The following is a 19,161-nucleotide window of genomic DNA, read 5'->3' as shown; positions in this document are numbered from 1 at the left end:
TTCCTTCAGAAACTTCTAATAAATTTGAAAGGCTTTCCATCTTTGTAAGTGTTGAGACCTAACTCTTACCCAAATGAGTGTTACTTAAATGCCTACTAATTCCTTCACTGATTATAGCTGCTCTCAATTTTGCCATACAGGCTTACTGTACCTCCTGTGGTTTCCAAAAGGGGAACTGCATTTCTTGCCTTCTCTACCTCTTGCAGAGTTAAGCTGTAGAATATGCTCAATAACAATTTCTTTAACAATATCCTAATCATATTCTCCTGGAACTTAGCAGACAAATATCATCTGCTCTTAGAAATTTGGCAGTGTTTGGTATATCAGTTTGTTCTAGCACTGATTCAGTTTAGGATAGTTCATCTGCAAGTAATAAAATCTCACTGATGCTTCTCTAGTGAACCCAGATATAAATAGTTCATTTTGCTTTTGTGGTCTACCTTCCTTGATGCTCCTTTTCTGCTTTGATCATTTCCTCTGATGTATTTTGAAAGATCTTTTTATTATTAGCTTTTATACTTTTAATATGTTGCTCTTCAGACTTTCCTTTAGTTTGCTTCATTGAGGTTTTACATTTAACTTGCCAGAGTTTATATTTTATTCAGTTTGCCTTGTTTGGACATGACTTCCTCGTTTGAGAGTATACATGTAGGTACCTTATTCTGTTCTTAAACTAGGATGGTTTTTACTTTTAGTTCCTTTCTCTTTGATCCATACAAAGTCCATTTTTACACTTACTCAGGATGTCTTATATAATGTCTTTAGACACTCCCCAAATCACCTTCATGATATAGAAATGTACCTCTTTTTCCCCAGCTCTTTGCTACCAGAGGATCACTTTTCAATTACAGTGATCTTCCCTGAGAGAAGCTGAGTTAAATTAGGAACAGATTATGGCATACAACAGCCATACCATGCCATATCTTTTGTTCAGCAGTTTCTATGACTTGGAAACATACCTTGAATTTTTATTTTTATGTATGTGATAATGTAGCTAAAAGGAATCTCTGTAATTCTCATTTAAAAAATAAGGTAATACCTTCCGCAGTAAGAGAAACATATTCTTTTTTGAATGATGTACTGTTTATCTACATTCTTAAATAATAACTTTTTTTAAATTGTCGATATTAGTTACTTTCAATAATTTTCTCATAAATAACATTTATTCTCAATTGCCACAAACAATATTTAAGATGTCACATGTTTTGCCAGATTTTATCTATATGGTAGGATTTTTGCCTCATCTGTTTATTTTGTTTGAAGATTTAAACAGCACCATTTTGTTTAGCGTTGACTGCAAAGAGATTATTCATTCTGCCATAGACAGAATTCTACATATAGAGAGTACTCTTCACAGCACAGCAAAGTAAAGTGAATGCAGGAGGGCTCAGCTCCTAGGAACTTGCAGTTTAAATGAGCCACAGTGAAACCTTAGAGAAACATCACAGTTGTGGTTCTGTAATCATTACAATCTCAATTGGTGTCTTTCTTAGTTTGCTGACTGCATGGAATTGGTTTAGATCAGACCTGCGCTCACAGCTGCATCTCGAGGAACTGCTCAGAGCATACAAAATGGGATGGGGGGTTCTGCCTGTTTTATGTTCTTATGCCAACTTCCTGTCAGCTACAGGAAGACTGACTGAACTGACGTAACTAACAGTGACAAAGCTGAAGTAACACAAATTTGGCCTGTCAGATTCTGCCCCCTCGATTTTTATTTTGACAACTTTTGATTTTGTCCGAATTGGTATATATTGATTCTCTGCTCAGTGTTATGGGATTTATAGTGTTTTTCTCTCTGTCCTTTGGCCCCAAAACAGTACTGGCTCTCACACAAAAATCTGGCCTGAGCCGTTATCTCATAAAAATAAGTGTTTTTAATGATAAACCACTGGATAAATCCAGTGAGTTCTCTGACACTAATAAAATGAAATTAAAGCATACACATAAGTCTTCAAAAGGAGACTGAAGAAGGCTGTGAGAGTACCCACACTGAGAGACAACAGCTGGATTGCCATGGCCCTCTAACCCTATCTCCCTTTCCTAAAAAGGACCTTGCATCTGGCACTTACATATAAAAATTATTATTGGTGCATATGCTCTGACTGGTGCAGAATGTTGGCCCGGTGTTGGAATATATTGGAATATATTAGAATATAGCACTCAAGATCAGTGAGGGCCACTCCTGGCCCTCAGAAGCACCTTTGTCAGTGAAAAATTTCCCAGTGAAAAAAGTCCTAAATAAGATCCTCAATTGTACTATGGTCATGAGAATGTCAGTCCCAGAAGTCAAGTGCATGTGGGCATGTACTGGCTCCCTAGGTTCTTATAAATAGTCCAAACCCCTACTCTCATTTCCAGAGGTTTTCCAGAGCTTCGCTCCTTCCTGATCTGCCAATCTCCAGTTGAAATCTGTTGACACATCCTTTCTCATTTGCTTACTCCCAGCAGAACCTGAAAACTGAGCTGTTATCTGCTTCCTAATTATCCTATTTCCAGACAGACCCATAAGGTTCTGGATGTTTAACAAGGGCTTACTGACCCTCTGTGTTATGCCAGAGATTTTCAGGTCTCCCACAAGTGGCTGGAGAAAGTGGAAGTGTGTGGTCAGCACAACAGCAACACACACCATCAGAGCGAATTCCTCCCCTGGTGTGTGATCCTTTATTACACCTGAGGACCTCAGCAGCAGGCTGGGCTTCGTCTCACCCTGGCTGCCACTGTGTGCTCTCTGCTGCGAGCCAGAACAAAGCAAGAGGGGGCAAAGATGGAATGCAAGAGGGCTTCACCTCGCCTCTCAGGAATGAGGGAGCCGCAGTGGTTACTGTACATAGGAAACATTCTCCACCATGTGGTGAGGAACTAAAGGTTTGAGATTTATAGATTGATCATCTTTTAGAGTCATCACCCTTTGGAAAGTGGTTAGTCTGAAAAATATCATCTTTTTGATATGTCATTCACCTGACATATTTTTCAACATACTAGCTGTGATCATTCCAGATCATAAAGGAATAACCTGTATAAAATAATTTAAAGACATACTGCTGATTTTTTCATTGGGAAAGACATTAATAAATTCCAGATTCATTTAAAATTCTCTGGCTTCCTTGCTGAATAAACTATCAAAAGACCAAGCAAGTCCCCATTAATTACTTTTTTTTCCATGGGATCTCATGAATTTTTACTTTCTGAGGAATGCTTTACTGAAGCCAATTATTATACTGGCTTACAAGAATTAACTGGTAAACATCTCATTTATTAATTTACATTTACTTTTCTCCCCTCATTTCAAAATTGCTTGAAGTTACTATTTTAAAATAGTTCTTAAGGCCGACAGACTGAGATGAAAAATGGTTTCTGTACAAATTCTTTTCCCTTCAATAGTGAGGTCTCTCCATGGTCTCAGAAGCTTCCCATTTTATATTTGCCGTCGTATTCCTCAGGTGTAGTAGCTTGTCAGATACAAGGAATTGCAAGACTTGATGTGAGCTCAGCCCATGTGTCCTCATAATTTTCTTTTTGGTTGTCTTAGGGAGCTCATCTTGCCTAAGCTGATAATTTCCCAGAGGTTTTCAAATAAAATATATACATATAATATGATTTGATATAGTTAATAGATACTTTCCTTTGATAGCAATCTGGTGATCAGGTTCAGAATTTAGTCTCAAAAGTTGCAGGCAGGCAGGCAATGTGTTTATGAAAACACAAAATCAAAAACTAGGGGACTGGAGAAGAACCTCAGAGGAAACACTACTTGGCTACTAGTGAACCATTTTGCTTTAATGGTATGGGTCCACTTGAAAAAATAAATGCATGTATTTTTAGTTGCAAAAGCTTGTACAATGAAAGTATCACAGCTATTTTTTTCCCTAAATTATTTGATTCTGTTGACACAAAGCATGTACATTTCTGGACAAAATGTTATAAAATCTTCTGACATATTTTAATATAAACAGGAACATTTTCGGTGATTGCTTGGATCTAAAATGTTTTTCCACTTGACATTTGTTTATACTTCCTAGGAAAGAAACTCTATTTATGGATAGCTGAATAACACAAATAAACATGTGAGAGAGCTGAAAAATCAGCTTTGATTATGCATGAAAATCTACAATGTCATTGTGTACTCTTGTGCCGTATTCTGATTGCCTGTTTATTTTTACAGAGCTGCTGGTGAGCCCATGGAAGAAGAGCCAGCCTTGTGAAGTGCCAAGTCCTCTCTGATATTTCCTGTGGGTGACATCATTGTGTATCCCCCAAAGCACCCTCAGACATGTCTTGTCTGCTTCTTGGGTGGCACAGATCAGATGGAACATAAACACTGGGCACAAAACTCTGAATAGCAGCTTCACTTGTTCTTTGGATGGACTTGAAAGAGCCCGAAAGATTCCTTAAATGTAACCGCTACAATTCTAGAGTTACAGTAAAATGGGCTTGGGAGAAAGAGCCTAGAGCATGCTTTTTTTATGCTGTTTGACCCACTCACTAACACAAATTGTGAAATAGAGTATTGCAAAATTCTACATGATAGATTATAGATATGAGAATTGCAACAGCCAGCAACATACTCTGTGAACTCCATGAATCACTTTCTGACACTTTTTACTGGGTAATTTTTTTCATACTGTGTCAAATTGTTAATAGAATTTGTTTTCTTTGCTCCGTGTAATGAAGAAAAAAACCCCACCCTTCTTTTACGTGCCATTTTTTAACCTCCTGTAATGAATTCTTAGCTGAATAAGTGAAAAGTGTTTAAATTATGATGAGGGATTTTAGCTAAAGGAAAAGCACTTCTTATTGTACTATAAATCCCCCAAAGTACTGTGCTTGGTGGTGCTTTATTTTCTCTTCCCTATACCCGGCCATCCCTCCCCATTTCATGTAATCTTTTCTATCATAAAAACACATTCATGATTCTCTAAAATGAGCGATCTTTTGCCTTTAAGAAAAAGTGCTGTACCCTCTGTAGTTGACAGTAGCTCTCACCATATGTGCAGCAGAGATCAAGTATGGATAGTTTTTCAACGTGTTTTTGGTTTGTTCTGAAATGTTTCTGCGTTCCGACTCCAAAGCAGCGACCTGCAGTAACTGCGTGCAGCTCATTTGAAGCTCAGGTGTTTCTGTGGAGGTTGTGTGGGAGTGTTTTTTACAGGTCGTGATGTGAATACGAACTGATTCTTTTATGTAGTCCTGCACCAAGGGAACTGATGTTGCTTAAGAAGCTTCAAAGGGTTTAGGCTTTTTTTTAGATCCCCAAAGTGCAGCAAGATCTCCCTGCAATGTGACTTTAGCTGTTTGATTCCATGTTTGAGAACGTAACATAGAGTTGTGCCTTTAGCTGAAAATGAACGCTTAAACTGTTACACGTGTTGCCTTACTGTCAGAGAGAGAGATGGGGCATGTATGTAAGATGTTCAAATGAACAAAACTCTGCTACAGTAACTTTTATTTTGTTTACAACTTTCTCACCTAATGAACCCCGGGAGATACCTTGAAGTATTCAGCTTGCAGTATTTGATAGCTTGCTCAGCTTTTAAAAGCAAGTGATGTTAATTTTTTATATATTTTCCAAATTCAAGAAAAAAAAAAAAGATATATATTAAAGCCATAAGTGAAGACTGTCATGCTTTTTATTCTGAAATCTGAAAGGAACCTTAATTAAAACAAGATTTTGGGGAAGGCCATGATATGAAAGATATGGAACAATATGGTTTCAGTTATAGGCAGACTCAAACCTGTAAATCAAAGATGAAAGATTTCCCTCAAATAGAATTATATAATTCTCTTTTGTTATGCAGTCAGACTATATTTTTCATGCATTTGGGTTTGTTTACGATTAGCATTTTAATTTTAAAGACTTTTATTACTTATACCAAAGCTCTCCACTACAAGTTAGAAATATGAGGCATGCTTTGAAAAGGGAAAGCTAAAAAAAGGTATGTCATTTCCTATAATGTGAAGTAAACTTTTATTCTGAAAGGTTTACTCTAAAATGAATGTATGCCCCTTAAAAAGGGAAATAAAATTCTGACCCTCAGAAAGTGAAATAAAATTCTACCCCCCATTTACAAGCCAAAACCATGCTTGTTTTAGTAATGCAGAGAGTCCCAGCAGGCTAAATTAATTCCTGGTGTAAACCACCTCGCCTGACTTTGGGCTGTTCTGAAGGGGTTGTTCACATGACTAAAGCAATCAGGAGTTCCTCCTGCATTTTCAGCAGACTCGTGACGGCAATCTTGCTTGCCATTTACTACGATTTTGTTATGGTCATCAAAGAAATTTCCCTTCAAGGAAACCAAGGGCTATAGCTGATGAGTTGGGTAATTTGTAGAGCTTTTCACATTTTGAAATAATGGCTGCAAAATTTCATTTGAGTGCATAGTGACATCATTTTAAAATTAACCCTAAAATTTGTTTGTGTCCTTCGCATGCATGAAATTGTATATGAATTGCAATCTGAAGTGTGAGTTACAAGCTTTTGCAATCAAAGTCTGTATTCTGGGGTGCAAATCAGCTAAAGATGCCTTTTGTAGCTGGAAATGCTTTTAAAACGCCAGAATCATTTGAATTAAACCACATTATAAAGTCACACTTATACATTTGTACAGATGTAGTCCCAGACAGATATCTAGACATGCTATTGGCTGAAGTTGGGATCATTTGGATAAATAAGTGTGCTAATAAACTGCACACAGATTGTGTCCAGAACTCTGTTCCGACTGAAGTCAGTAGCAGTCCTCTTTGATTTCAATGGGAGATGGATCAGGCCCTGCTTTCCTTTTCCCCTTTAAGTCAAGAACGCCATTGCTTTTTATGTCATTCCAAGGCATCTTATGGCCCTCTGGGAAATGATTGAGGCTTATGGTGAATATCAACACTTCCTTCAAAGCAGACCTGGGCTTTCTGAGAGGGCAGTTTCACTTGCTGCTGTTTTCTTCTCACAGTATTTTTTATTACCATCAATAGCTCCCCATGGACTAGAGTTAAAATATCTTCCAGCATTTTTAGTCATACTTCCAGGGAAATATTCACATAGACACTCTTTAAAATGCCCAGTTTTAACTGGATTCAACAACAGATTCCAAGAATTTCAGAAAGATGCATGAATTGCGTGTTTCAAATGTAAAAATTCAGATTTTTGAGGGGACATCAGAGTCTCTTGTCTCCCACAGACCTTTCCCACTAGGCTAGAGAGATTGACACCTCTGAAAATTCAGTCCCAGATATTTCAAGTTGGCTGCCAAAATATCTGTGTCTGAGCTTAGATTGCATCTGAAACTGAGCTGAAATGCATGAACAAGGGTGGTCTCTTCATGTGATTCCATGGGGAAGGTGAAGCTGAGGAGGCAGCAGGGAGCACTTGGAGCCAGGGTGACCCTCTGCCTGGTGCTGGTGGCACGAGGGCTGCAGGCAGACAAAAGGACATCCCACAGTACCTCCACCCCAGGCTGCCATTGCCACTGGCAGCAAATCTTTGCCTCACGGGGAAATCCTGCAGTAATTTGCACTCTGCCCCTGTGCCAAAGGCACCAACTTACCAGAACAAGAGATGCCTCAGCAGCAAGTTTCACTAACATGCTTACTCCAGTTCATTTTCTTCTCTAGCATTAGGAACTAAGAATCAAGCTCAGTGGGGTCTTTCTTGTATTACTATGCTTTTCTCGTACTTTTCTTGTATTCCTAGGTCCTTCAGTTCATAGTACAAACTGAAAACTAAAAAGAGACATGACTCAGGATATCAAGAAAAGAATGATTTTTATCCAGCTTAAGACTCTTACCTGGGCTGGAGTAAGAACAGTGATAAATAGCAAATCTAACAACTGCTGAAACCTAAGAGTCTTGCACTTCATTTTTGGACTCTGTGGAGGAATTCTGCATATGCTCATTTGGTTTTAATATAATTTGCAGCTTGATTATATGATCTCTTTTCAGGCAACATTTCTAGCGGGTAATCAAAGTTCACAAGAATTTTGCCAGTGTAAAGATGACAGAATTATTCCCTTTTTTAATCATGTACCTTTCTAATTTTACTTTCACTGCAAATCAAGCAACTAATTCCAAGCAAGTGAATCTGAGAAAAGTAAAATCATTAAGCTATCTTAAATAAACATCATAAAAGAAATGGAAAACATTGTGCAAATAAAGATGGCTATGCCTTTACTTTGCAAAAAAGTCAACAACATGCTGCAGGCTGAATATAAGTGGCAAAATGAACCCCTCTCTAGAGTATGTGGTATTTTAATTGGTGTATTATCCAAGTTCAGCCTCTCTGAAAAGATGAGAGTCACAACGGAGATGAAATATTAGAAAGGTTTTGCTGCAGCCAACACCAGAGATCCTGTAGAGAACAAGAATGTAGAGACTGACTAATTTTTGTAGACAGACAGCAGGACACTTTCGGGGCAATGTGTCTGGGACAAAGAATTAGAGGGAACTTTTCCAAAGGCACTGATGGCTGTAAGACAACTAACTCCTATTAGCTTGCAGGGGCAAGGAGGTGCTCAGCAAACATTTATTCTTTGGGAAATATCCCCCCTGTCCCACCAGCATGCCCACATGCATGCAGATGTGAACCTGGCTGGGCTATTTTCTCTCCTAAGCAGCAGCAGCAGCAGCAGCAGCAGCCGTGTGTGCTGCCCTGATGTGTGTTCTGTGCATTTGTCTGAGAAGTTCTCACCCCCTAGAAGACACTTCATAACATGACTGATAGGGGAATTTTTTTTTCTCAATAGTGGCCTTTCCAGAAGCGTAGCAGTGCATGGTTGTTTTATTTTTAAAGGTCACAATAGAGCTTTGTGAACCATTGTTCTTTTTTTTTTTTACAGACTCCATATGGAAGTAAAACAGAATATGTACCTGGGGAGGGGGGGTATGGTGTGTGGAACCTGCCAGGAAAGAATCACTCTTAAATCAGGTTTCTGCTACTTGCTGGATTTGAAGGAGTATGGGTTCTAAATTTTTATTTAAGATCTTTCTTTGTCATGTCACTTGCTTTGTTTTTGTACCTGTAATTGAATTCACCCTTGTAACACATAGAAAACTATCTTAAAAAAAGTCTGTCTTTTCCGACAGATTCCCCTGCCCTTCGTGTGGGAATGAGAATAGCTTATCTTTGTCACTTCTCGCAACAATTAAATGCTTCATTTTTGTAACGGATCCAAACTGCAGCAGTATTTTAAGAGTACTATTTAGCTGGCTGTCTGCTGACTGTTAAAAAAAGAAATTGTGAAACTTACATGCCTCTCTAACCTCAAAAGAGACCCATTTTGATTTTAACAATGTCATTTTTTCACTTGATCCAAAAGGGTTTTGTCCCATGACATCTTGTTACCAACCCAGTTCTAATCACTAGTAAATCACACACTACAAAGAGTAAAGACCAAAAAGGACAGACGTTCCAGCAGCTCTCAGTTATGTCTCTTCTGCACAGTCCTTCATTCTGCTCTAGTGCCATTCTCTGTCGTTCAGCATATTAGCATAGATGATAGCAAAATATAAATTGTTCTGCACCATCCAAGATACTTCTCTTTGGATGTCAATTAGCACACTGTGAGTTGGGCTGTCATTTGTAAGGGCTGTGATTTATAATAAAGACAGGCTTCTGTGGGGGTGGTCTAAAGACAAGTGATGCATGCAAGCAGTGGCACTGGCACTGTGCAGTGAGAGTGATTCTGTGCCAAGGTCTCCACACATTACCCCCTTCCGATGGTATGCCTGCATGGCCAGAGGCACGTTTGCAGTAGCAGAGCCATAGGACATCCTGATTCAAAGGCCACTTAAATCCCTCCTCTAACAGCCTTTGGGTAATATTTGGGAGGCAGCTAGAGCAGGAAACTGAACTTTGCGCTCAGCCCCACAAAACTAAGAAAAGCCCAGTAACAGAGCTGAGCTTCCCCACACATACCTTTTTCTGATATAAAGTGCCAGCTCTGCTCCTAGAAGAGTCTGTCTGAGAGAATATTGACTGTGATGGATCTATTCTATTGGCTTCACGAGTGTGTATACGTCATGTGTTAGGGGAACAGGTTCATACTCATGTCTCTTGCTGCTTAGTTTACTGCTGTTTTAAATTTCATGATTGGCTTAATATTCCAAGTTAGGATGCAGTAGGAAAGCGTAAAGCAATACCTGGTGAGGTCATAACTAAGGCTTTCAAAGCAAGCTTACTGCCATGGGTTTTTACAAGACTGACTTTTTGGTCTAGGGATGCACAGCTGAAATGTCTATTTTTTTTCTTGGAAAATTGATGTTGCTATCTGTTTCCATGATAAAAATCAGTCCTTTTGCTCAGAGCTCTGAAAGTTTATCTGTAATTTGTCTTTCCAGGCAGAGCAGATTCTAATGGATAAAGCATCAGTGGGACTGACCCAAAGGGCAACATTTTTAAAGGTCAATAGTAATATTTCCATAAGAGTAAAAGGAACCATCGTTATTATTCCTGATACATTTTTGTATCTGAAAGTATCCAATGAGTAATGTTAAGTAATATCGTGCTCCAGAACTTTGTTGATTATAGATATATGAGCATTGGATTGGCGTGAAATAGTCTTCAACCAAGATGTTAAAATCTCTTTTGTTTTGTGTTTTGTATAATTCTTTGGCTATAGTCTTGTCCTAGTGTTAATAAAAGCTATTTGAAGTAAGCTCTTTCAATATTCTGAGGGTTTTTTTTTTTTTTGCTTGTTTTATTTTTAATCAGTGCTAAAAAGAAGTGGAGCTTTGAACATGCCACCCTGCTTGGATCATAGGATTCTGACTGTTAAAATATAAAGGGGGAAGCATGGTGAAGCTGGAGTGCATAAAAAAGGAACCACAAATATTAATGTAAAAGTAATGTTACATAGCAGGCTAAAACACACACAAAGCAGAGCATTGCAGAGCTCCGGCTCTAACACCAAGCTCATATTCTATAGTTCCTTTGGCTCATTGTCCTGAGGCGTTGCAGAACACATAATTCTCCTCCCAGTGAAGCAATTTAAATAGTACATTCACTGTTTTGAAAGCTGTAAGGCCCCTACTTTGTGGGCGGTGGGGAATACCCAGCACTCTGCAGCAATGCTCTGGACCATGGTATTGCTCCAGCACTGCTGCTGTAAAACTCAGAGTTGTTACCTTAATAGAACAGACCTGTTTTGAGAAAGGCACCCACAAAAGCAGTGGAGTGAGGAAGGAGTGTTTGCTGGGAGCACATTTTGATCACTTGCACATTGTCAAAAGTAGCTCACAGATTGAAATTGCTTCTGTGTGTGGACCTTCATGCACCTGAGCTTGAAAACTGAGCAGAGAGGAGGGTAGCTGGGAAGTACAGGCTCTTTGTTTGCACATGGAAACCCCTACCTCCTGGAATGTATCCAGATCTGCTCCAGAAGGGGATTAAAAACAAAATGAAGCAAAACAGCATCCTATAATTTTACCTTTTTTCCATTCTTCAGAATAACACATCTTTTTCTTTTCTGGGGAAAAGGTTCCCAAACGTAGAAACACACAGCTCCATTCCATCAATAAAATACTTTTTGAAAATCTGAACATGTAACATGTAATTTCCTTGGCATATTTCAAAGAAGTTCCATGCACAAAGAATCTCAATCTGTCCAGTCTATCTATCTACTTCTCTGCTTTGCTTGTTTCCTGTGATTCCATTGTGATAAATTGCAGAGCCCTGTGATAAATTACATTCATCATGTCTTTCTGGCTGCCTCACCTGCATTTTGTACATTAAATCATCTCTCCTGGGTCTACTTCTAACATTCCAACCTTGTGAGAGATTCCAGCTAGACACCGTTGCTGCTTTAAAACCAACCTGCCATAATTGACCTTGCCTTTGAGAAGTGGAGTGTGTTTTTGGAAACCTTCAGAATAACAATGCTTCTAGGAATCTCCTGTAGATGGGTGGGAGTGAATTCTTTCAGATTCCTTCTCTCATGTTTTTTCACTGCATCCCCTGGAGATCCTCCTCCCCAGGAAAAATCTTTCTTTCCATTGGCAGCTTTGAAAGGAATAGCAAGAGCTGGATGGCTCTTTGTCAGAAAGGGTAAATAGTGCGATAAAGCTGAGTGAATATGTGCTGAGCCACTGCTCTTCTCCCTTATTTCCTTCTATTTTCCTTGACAAATAGAAGGAGAAGGATCTTAAAATTGTGGAGTTTGGTTTCAGTATGCCAGAGATACCTTTTGTTTATTTGTTTGTTTGTTTTTAAAGGGAAAAGTTTAGTTTTTACCTTTGCTGTCACAGTGCCCAGGTACAGTACTTCATTCATACAGGCCTCCTGGAAACTTGTGAAATAGGGTTTCACAATTCTTGCTCACATCCTTTTCTGGGGTTCCTTCCCTGTAAAAGGGAACAGGTTCAACAAAAACCCAAAATGAAATTCTGTACTTTACTAGAAGCTGAGTAAGGGCGTGGATCTAGGATTTTGTGCAAAATTTATACTCTTAGTTTGTAAGCTGCTTCTGACTGAACTTCTCTGTCCACATACGACTGAAAAACGCAGCCAGTTACGGCTGTCATATGAATATCTTCATAGATTGTTAATAACCGAATAGAACATGCCTGGTAAGATCCTAAATAACCTCTTTTGTGGTATATTTTATGTACAAACAACACAATCTTACACCATTCAGATGGTAATAGTATTTGAATGCATTGTTCTTTAGCTATCTAGCCATCTAGTTATCTTTAGCTATCTAATTTAATTAGATATCAGTCTGTGATAAAGTTATTAATTGTTATCAAAACAAAATATCAATCAATTAAGGTAAAAGCATACATTACAAATATTTATGTTCCCCCAAGTCAGTACAGGTTCATTTTCCTTATTGACAGTATCTACACTAGCTGTGACAGTGGCCCAGCCTAACTGCATGAAATTCTGCCAGACTCCACACATGAACAAAGAGTAGGAAGATAACTGGCATGATTTGTAATATTTTCTTCTCAACTTTCTATTAATTGTCTAAATTCTGCTGTCCAACTTTGGCTGTGTTAGACAACACAACCAGTGAAAGTCTAACATTTTTCTCTGTATTTCAGGTAATCTAGCCTTGAAAACCTTATTGGAGCATCTGTAGATAATCTAGTATTGAGTCTATAATAAATCTAGACTTGTTACGATTCATTTGACCTACAAGCAGGGACAAATTAGGTAATTCCTTGTTCTATCTACCAAATACGGCGGGAAAAGTAACAACTGATTCTTAGAAAACAAAACCAAAAATAATCCTGCAATTGATTTCTCTCATTCTCGGCTGCCTCTCCTTCTCCCTTCAAAATCATGTTATTATGTTAGCTGAAATCCAAATGTGTATTGTCCCTCACTACATCTGATGTGTAGCAGTTCTCTCTCTGCCACCTGAGCCATAAGGAACTAGTCCTGGCTCCTTCTGAGCTACTGCCTGGAGTGGGTGTTTGGGTTCATACTGGAAGTCGAGTACATAATTTAACAGCTGCAGCAACATCTGTAAAAAGCAAAAAGTGCTGAAAAACTTAAAAAATAAATACGTGTACTCCATTTCTCCTTAAAAATGTCCAACAAACTATTTCATGAGAAGCATCATCACAGTGTAGTGTTGTCTTGCAATGAACTCTTTCCATCTTTGTTGACCTACAAGAGCTCTTGTTATTTCCTTTACAGCCTGCATCTGAACTGGAAATGTAAATCTAGAGTGAGATCAGACAGCTCCACCTGAATCCCCTTTGTTTGCCCATAGCCATGGTTGCTGTCATTTTCTTCACTGGAGGTGTAACTCTTTGGTTACTGCTTGATGGCACATCATCGAAGAGTGGTCCTGGACACAGGCTCTTAGTAGAACTTGCTGCTTCTTGTTGCTGCTAAACATGTCTTCTATGATTTCTATGGGAATGTAAGTGGTTTATTGATTGAGCTGACAAGGTCTGCTGAGAACTGATCATGGCTAGCAAGCATGTAAAGCATCTGCTCTACAGAACTTTTTTTTAAGTTAGGAGAAAAATCTGCGAGAAAAAAATGTTACTGAAGTGCTGACAAATAGTCAGTACTGGTGTACACCGTGTCTCTCTGTCTTCTATTTCAGTAGGAAATAGACTTTGCATAGCAAAGTGGCTCAGAGTGAATAACTTTTTGAGCACTTTTTACAGCTGAGTGGTTTGAAGAAATAATTTTATTTCAGTGGCACTCAACACGAAAATCCAAGATCCTTGTAAACACCCAGGGTTTCATACAACAGTCACAGAAGCAGGCCCATCGTTGCCTCTTTTCACAGATAGGATTAAAAGAGTTGTTTGAGGATTCACAAAGAGCTTGTATCTGACGGAAAAATCTCCAGAGCTAGAGTCCTTATGCCAGCACCCAGACTGTCCATGTGACTATATTTCTTCCAGATGCCTTCACATTATAAAGTAAGTGTGTGTGTATTTGTGACTTCAGATGCTGAATCTGCCTCTTCTAATTTTAGCTCATTGTTTTGAGCTTGCTTGTTCTCTGGTATGTGTGTTACTTACTGGAACATTGCTAAACAACTAAACCTTTTATTTATTTTTTCAAAGAAGACTGTATGAGCATATAGAGGAGATGTGGGATTTTTATGAATCATATCCTGTAGTTTCCTTGTGTTTATACTTTTCTTATTCGCTCCTCATTTTTAGATGGCCTTCACAAAACAGAGAACTGTTTGGGTTGTGTAACAATCCATGCACAGGAACTAGACTTTTTACCCTGCTAGATGTGCTACCTGGTGCGATTTGAATGTAGATTTCAAAGAACAAAAAAATGTCAATAAATACTGCACTTGTGTAAGGGGTAGCAACTGAACCATTTTAAATGAGGCTTCAGGGAATTTGGAAGGAAGTTGTCTCAAGGCTTGCAATGTTTATAAGCATAAGATGTTGTGGTTCTTATTACCAAGCAAAGAAACATCAGCCCTATCCTTATGCCTCCTATTAACCTTAGGGATTCAGTGAATGGACAGGTGAGAACAGGCACAGGCTTCATGCATCAAGCCCTCACAAATAAATGTAAAGCCCTGTACCACATTTCAAGTTGAGTTGTAAAAACCTGCTTCAACAGGTGATTTCTCAAATCTGCTTCTATTTGCTGCCTGCTTAGAATTCCTCTTAGCAGTGTTAATGACTTTTCAAGTACATTTTGTTAGATCCTCCTATATACAATTGTTTAAGCATCTTCATGAATACATGAAGGAAGTAGGTGGTACGTGTCACAGAATATCTGTTGCTCAGCTATAAATTTAGGTTTCATCTTCCTTTAAAACTCTCATAGGAAGTCTAAGGTGTTACACTCAGAATAAATACTCTTAACTACAGGCAACCAAGAAGATGAAGACAAGTGTGGTCATATTTCAAGCATAATGAGACTTTCATGGATGCTCTGCACCATGTCCCCCCAGGATCCATGGTGACAGGACCATGAGCAGTAGGACATGATTCAAAGAAGTCTAGGACATCCTTCATCCTCTTGCAGAATCAGAATAAGCTGTTGGAGAGAACCCTCTAAGAGCTCAGAAAAAATCTAAGCCCAGCCTCACACACTGTGAATCTCAGAGGTGAGTGGGAAAGGACCAGAAAACTCCACAGTTGCACCTACTAATGGATCATGAACTGTGATATGAACAGCAGTGTCTGAGTGGCTCAGAGGAAAGTTTACAATCAGATCACAGCAAAATGTGGCTGCTGAGCTCCAACCTCATATACCCATCTTTGGTTCAAAGGGAATGAAGAAGCAAGGCATGATATAGGAGGAATTATCCCAACTATGTATTACCTATCACCTCCTCACATTCTGCACATCTTCATGAAAGGAATTTTAAGGACATTGTGAACTATGTCTAGAAATTGAAAGGAAAATATGGTCCAGGGAGAGACTACCCTGTATGCTGTATAATTCCATGACTGACTTCACAAGTGGTAAACCTTTGCTAAAGGAGGTGTGCTAGGTTGTACAAACATGCCATAGGAGAAAGACACGTTGATCACATTGGATCTTCCATTTCTTCTCCATACAGTAATAACAATATAAACTTTCCATAGCAGTGTGCTAATGCTGAACTTCCTGGCAGCCGTCTGTGAGAGTTATTATACGGGAAGTAGGGCAATCCTGACACAGCTGGGACCCTGTCAGGAATGCTGGCAGCAGCACATCTCTTCACTTTGCAGTCTTTTAGACCAAGTTAATGTGTATGTGAGGGACAGTAGACTGACTTCATAAGAAAGATAAGATTTGAAACACATGCGCTATGTTTTCTGATGCTGGGATATATTTCCTCTGGCTTCTGTTTTCAGTTGTGTCCATGCCTATAGTATCTATATCTAGCATCTATATCCAGCATCTATATCCCTGGCTCACAGCAGGAGCAAACCTGTGTGAGGTCTGGAGGGTGCCTATATACTATCCAAGATACTTTTTTACAGTAGATATAATGGTATTAAGCTGACTGAAGTCATGAATCTAAAAATGTAACTAATGATGATTATTGAGGGATACTACCTGTAGGAACAGAGTCAGGCTATTGTTAAAATAATGGTCCAGTATGTCCCTTTTCTGGTGATGAACTGCATAAAAGTTTGTGATGAATATTTCTCTGCTCTTAGTTCACCTGTCACAAAATATAGTATATATATATATATATATGTATCTGGAGATGCTGTGAACCACAGAAGGAGTCTGTGAAGCTCACTGAAGATAACAGATAAGATGCACTGAATTCTGTGGAAAATACAGATTTTTATAACCACAACACTAGCTTCTTTAAAATCCTATGTTAACTATACTTATCCTAGGCATTCATGACATTTTGTTTAAGACCATGCTTTTAGATGATATTTTAATTGGTTGCAGAACATCAGTGCTGGACTTTCAAAGACCTGCCTCCTTGAATCCAGCATCAGCATTGCCTGAAACCCTGCTGGCTGCCAGCTCCTCTGCTGCCTGAGCTCTGTTATGATCCTCAGGCAAGGTATTTTCAGAGGATGTCACCTTCTCGTACATCACCAAGGCTTTTGTGCTGACTCAGCATCCCTGCCCTCTGTACCCATGGTTTGGGCATTCCACCATTTTCCTTGGAAGGCATGCCAGTGGCAATTTGAGGCATGATCACCCACAGTCTGCTTGGTTTGGTAGATGTGTCCCTTCTTCTCCTGCCCAGTCACTCCTATTCCTGCAGAGAACCTTAGTCTCAGGACATTAAGCAGAGCTGGGCAGACTTTTTCCAACACTGTTTTCATTCTTCTCCAGAACAAATTGCTTTATCTTTTCTTTTTCAAATCCAAGAGTTTAAAACCTTGTGGAAGGGGGACAAAGGGAAATATTTGGTCTTTTTTTGTTCTTATTGTTTTTTCGCTTGGTTTGGGAAACATGGACATGTGGTTATTCCCAGGATGAAATATATTCCCCAGTACCCTGTCAGCTGCTGATTGTGTCCGATAGTCCTGTCAGCTTCACAGCTGCTGTTAATAGCCATACCCTGCTTGCTGTGGCACTGCACCCCTACCTCCTGGGGCAGTGTGTAACCACTGAGCCACATGGCCATGCCTGATCCCTCTCTCACTCTCCCAATGGATAATTAACCAGAGTGCATTTAAGCAACATGTACATTGAAGCTGCCCCTAGTGCCCCCAAATTACAGTTTTCTCACGTCGGCTTTGACTTGTCATTCCCCTCCAGGCAAGGACCATAGCTGTGTCTTTCTCAAAGCCTTGCTGATCTAAGCATAGGAGAAAAGACAGAAGCATGTTGCTCCAGCCGGTTTTGTGCATGGCCTGATCCCAGAGATAGGCTTGGAGAAAATCTGGCATTAATGGGACCTGTGGATTGGCATAGGCTTCAGTCAGTTACCTGGGACTATAGGTCCTAAACCAGGATGTTGCCCCAGACTAGAATTATAGAAGCCAAAGACAGTTTTGAGGAAATGGACTCAAGTTTTCCTCCTAAATTTTAGCAAATAAGTCTATCACTGAAATGGCCCAACACGAATACTTACGCAAACTAGATTTTGGCCCAGTTGGAATTCAGATCCAAATGCAGAGCCACTTTTAGACTGTGATATATCTCCAGCATTGCAATATGCCAGGGGAGTGAACATAAGGATCCCAAGGATCAAACAATTGATACTTTTCCGGTGTTCTCTTCCTTTTGTTTTCTGATCTATCTTCAAATATGTTTTATGAAGCAGCCAGGTGTGCAGCAGCCAGAGAGGAGCAGGAGAGTTATTTGTGAGGATCTGCATAGACACCTTCTGGGCAGGCAACTCACAAAGTGTGAGCAACAGCAAGGTGGACAAAAGAGCTATGGCTTCAGGGATAAAGACAGCTACAGCTGTTATCTTCCATGGACTGGACACACAGGAGAGCCAGGGACAAATATATTCTGTGCTGTGGATTAAAATAGCAACAGGTGGGACTTCTGATGGTGTTTTGGTTAGTTCTTATAAGAGTAAAGATATTCTTTCTTATCCTTGGGCCAAATAATAGTGTGAGGACTTCCTCACTGCCTGTTGTAAAGTAGGCTTTTTCTGGCTGCAGAATTGTTCTCCTTCTTACCCCCTGCTACATCATCTACTTCCCCCTTATCTCACGTTTTCTGTTATGTTATAGCCCACTTGAATAAGAGTACTAAAAACAAAGTTTCATTGGCTGTATATGTTCTGAGAAGGTAAGTATGCAAAGAGAAGTTCATAAAGCTAACAGAACAAGACAATAATTTAAGTGCTATGTTCCTCTTAACTATTAATTGATGTTAAGAATGAGAATAAAGTACACTGATTGAAACTTGTGCTTCTAGATGTAGCTTTTATTCCCATTTGACTACATTTATTTTTCTACCATAACCTTTGGCTCACTCGAGTTATTGTTTCCCACAATCAAATATGTTAGTGTAATAGTAAAGATTTCCAGAAGGACTTTTTTCCCTCTGCTACTTTGGGAAAGGGTCTGCATGTAAACTGCTATATGCTATATGACTTCATGCTAAGTACACACACTAAACATGATACGTTTATTTTATCATTTGTAGCTAAAAAGACGTAATTATTTAAGTGGGTGTAATTTAGTGTTATGGCATCCCTCAAATTGCAGTCCTGAAATTACTTTAATCTATACTTTGGCTAGGGAAATATATGAAAAATTGAAAAGCTAAACAAAAACCCTGATGCCCAGAATGGAGTTGTTTCTGGGGAT

The 19,161-nt window shown here is 39.2% G+C and overlaps 1 protein-coding gene across 13 annotated transcripts in view; it reads left to right on the top strand.

Annotated features, from left to right (window-relative positions):
* Window positions 1-10,643, top strand: part of HDAC9 (histone deacetylase 9) — a 463,926-nt gene extending 453,283 nt beyond the window's left edge. For all 13 annotated transcript variants that reach the window (XM_042044237.1, XM_042044228.1, XM_042044236.1 and 10 more), the window contains one exon: window positions 4,166-10,643. In XM_042044237.1, the coding sequence (XP_041900171.1) occupies window positions 4,166-4,205 (40 nt within the window). In that variant the 3' untranslated portion in view covers window positions 4,206-10,643. The remainder of the gene's footprint in view (window positions 1-4,165) is intronic.
* The last annotated feature ends 8,518 nt before the right edge of the window (window positions 10,644-19,161 follow it).

Source organism: Corvus kubaryi, unplaced genomic scaffold (assembly GCF_017639235.1).
Source record: "Corvus kubaryi isolate FWS band 111438036 unplaced genomic scaffold, C.kubaryi_AGA036_p1.0 37398, whole genome shotgun sequence".
Lineage (NCBI taxonomy): Eukaryota > Metazoa > Chordata > Aves > Passeriformes > Corvidae > Corvus > Corvus kubaryi.
The sequence above is the reverse complement of the archived record's forward strand: the minus strand, read 5'-3'. Positions and strand labels throughout refer to the sequence as shown.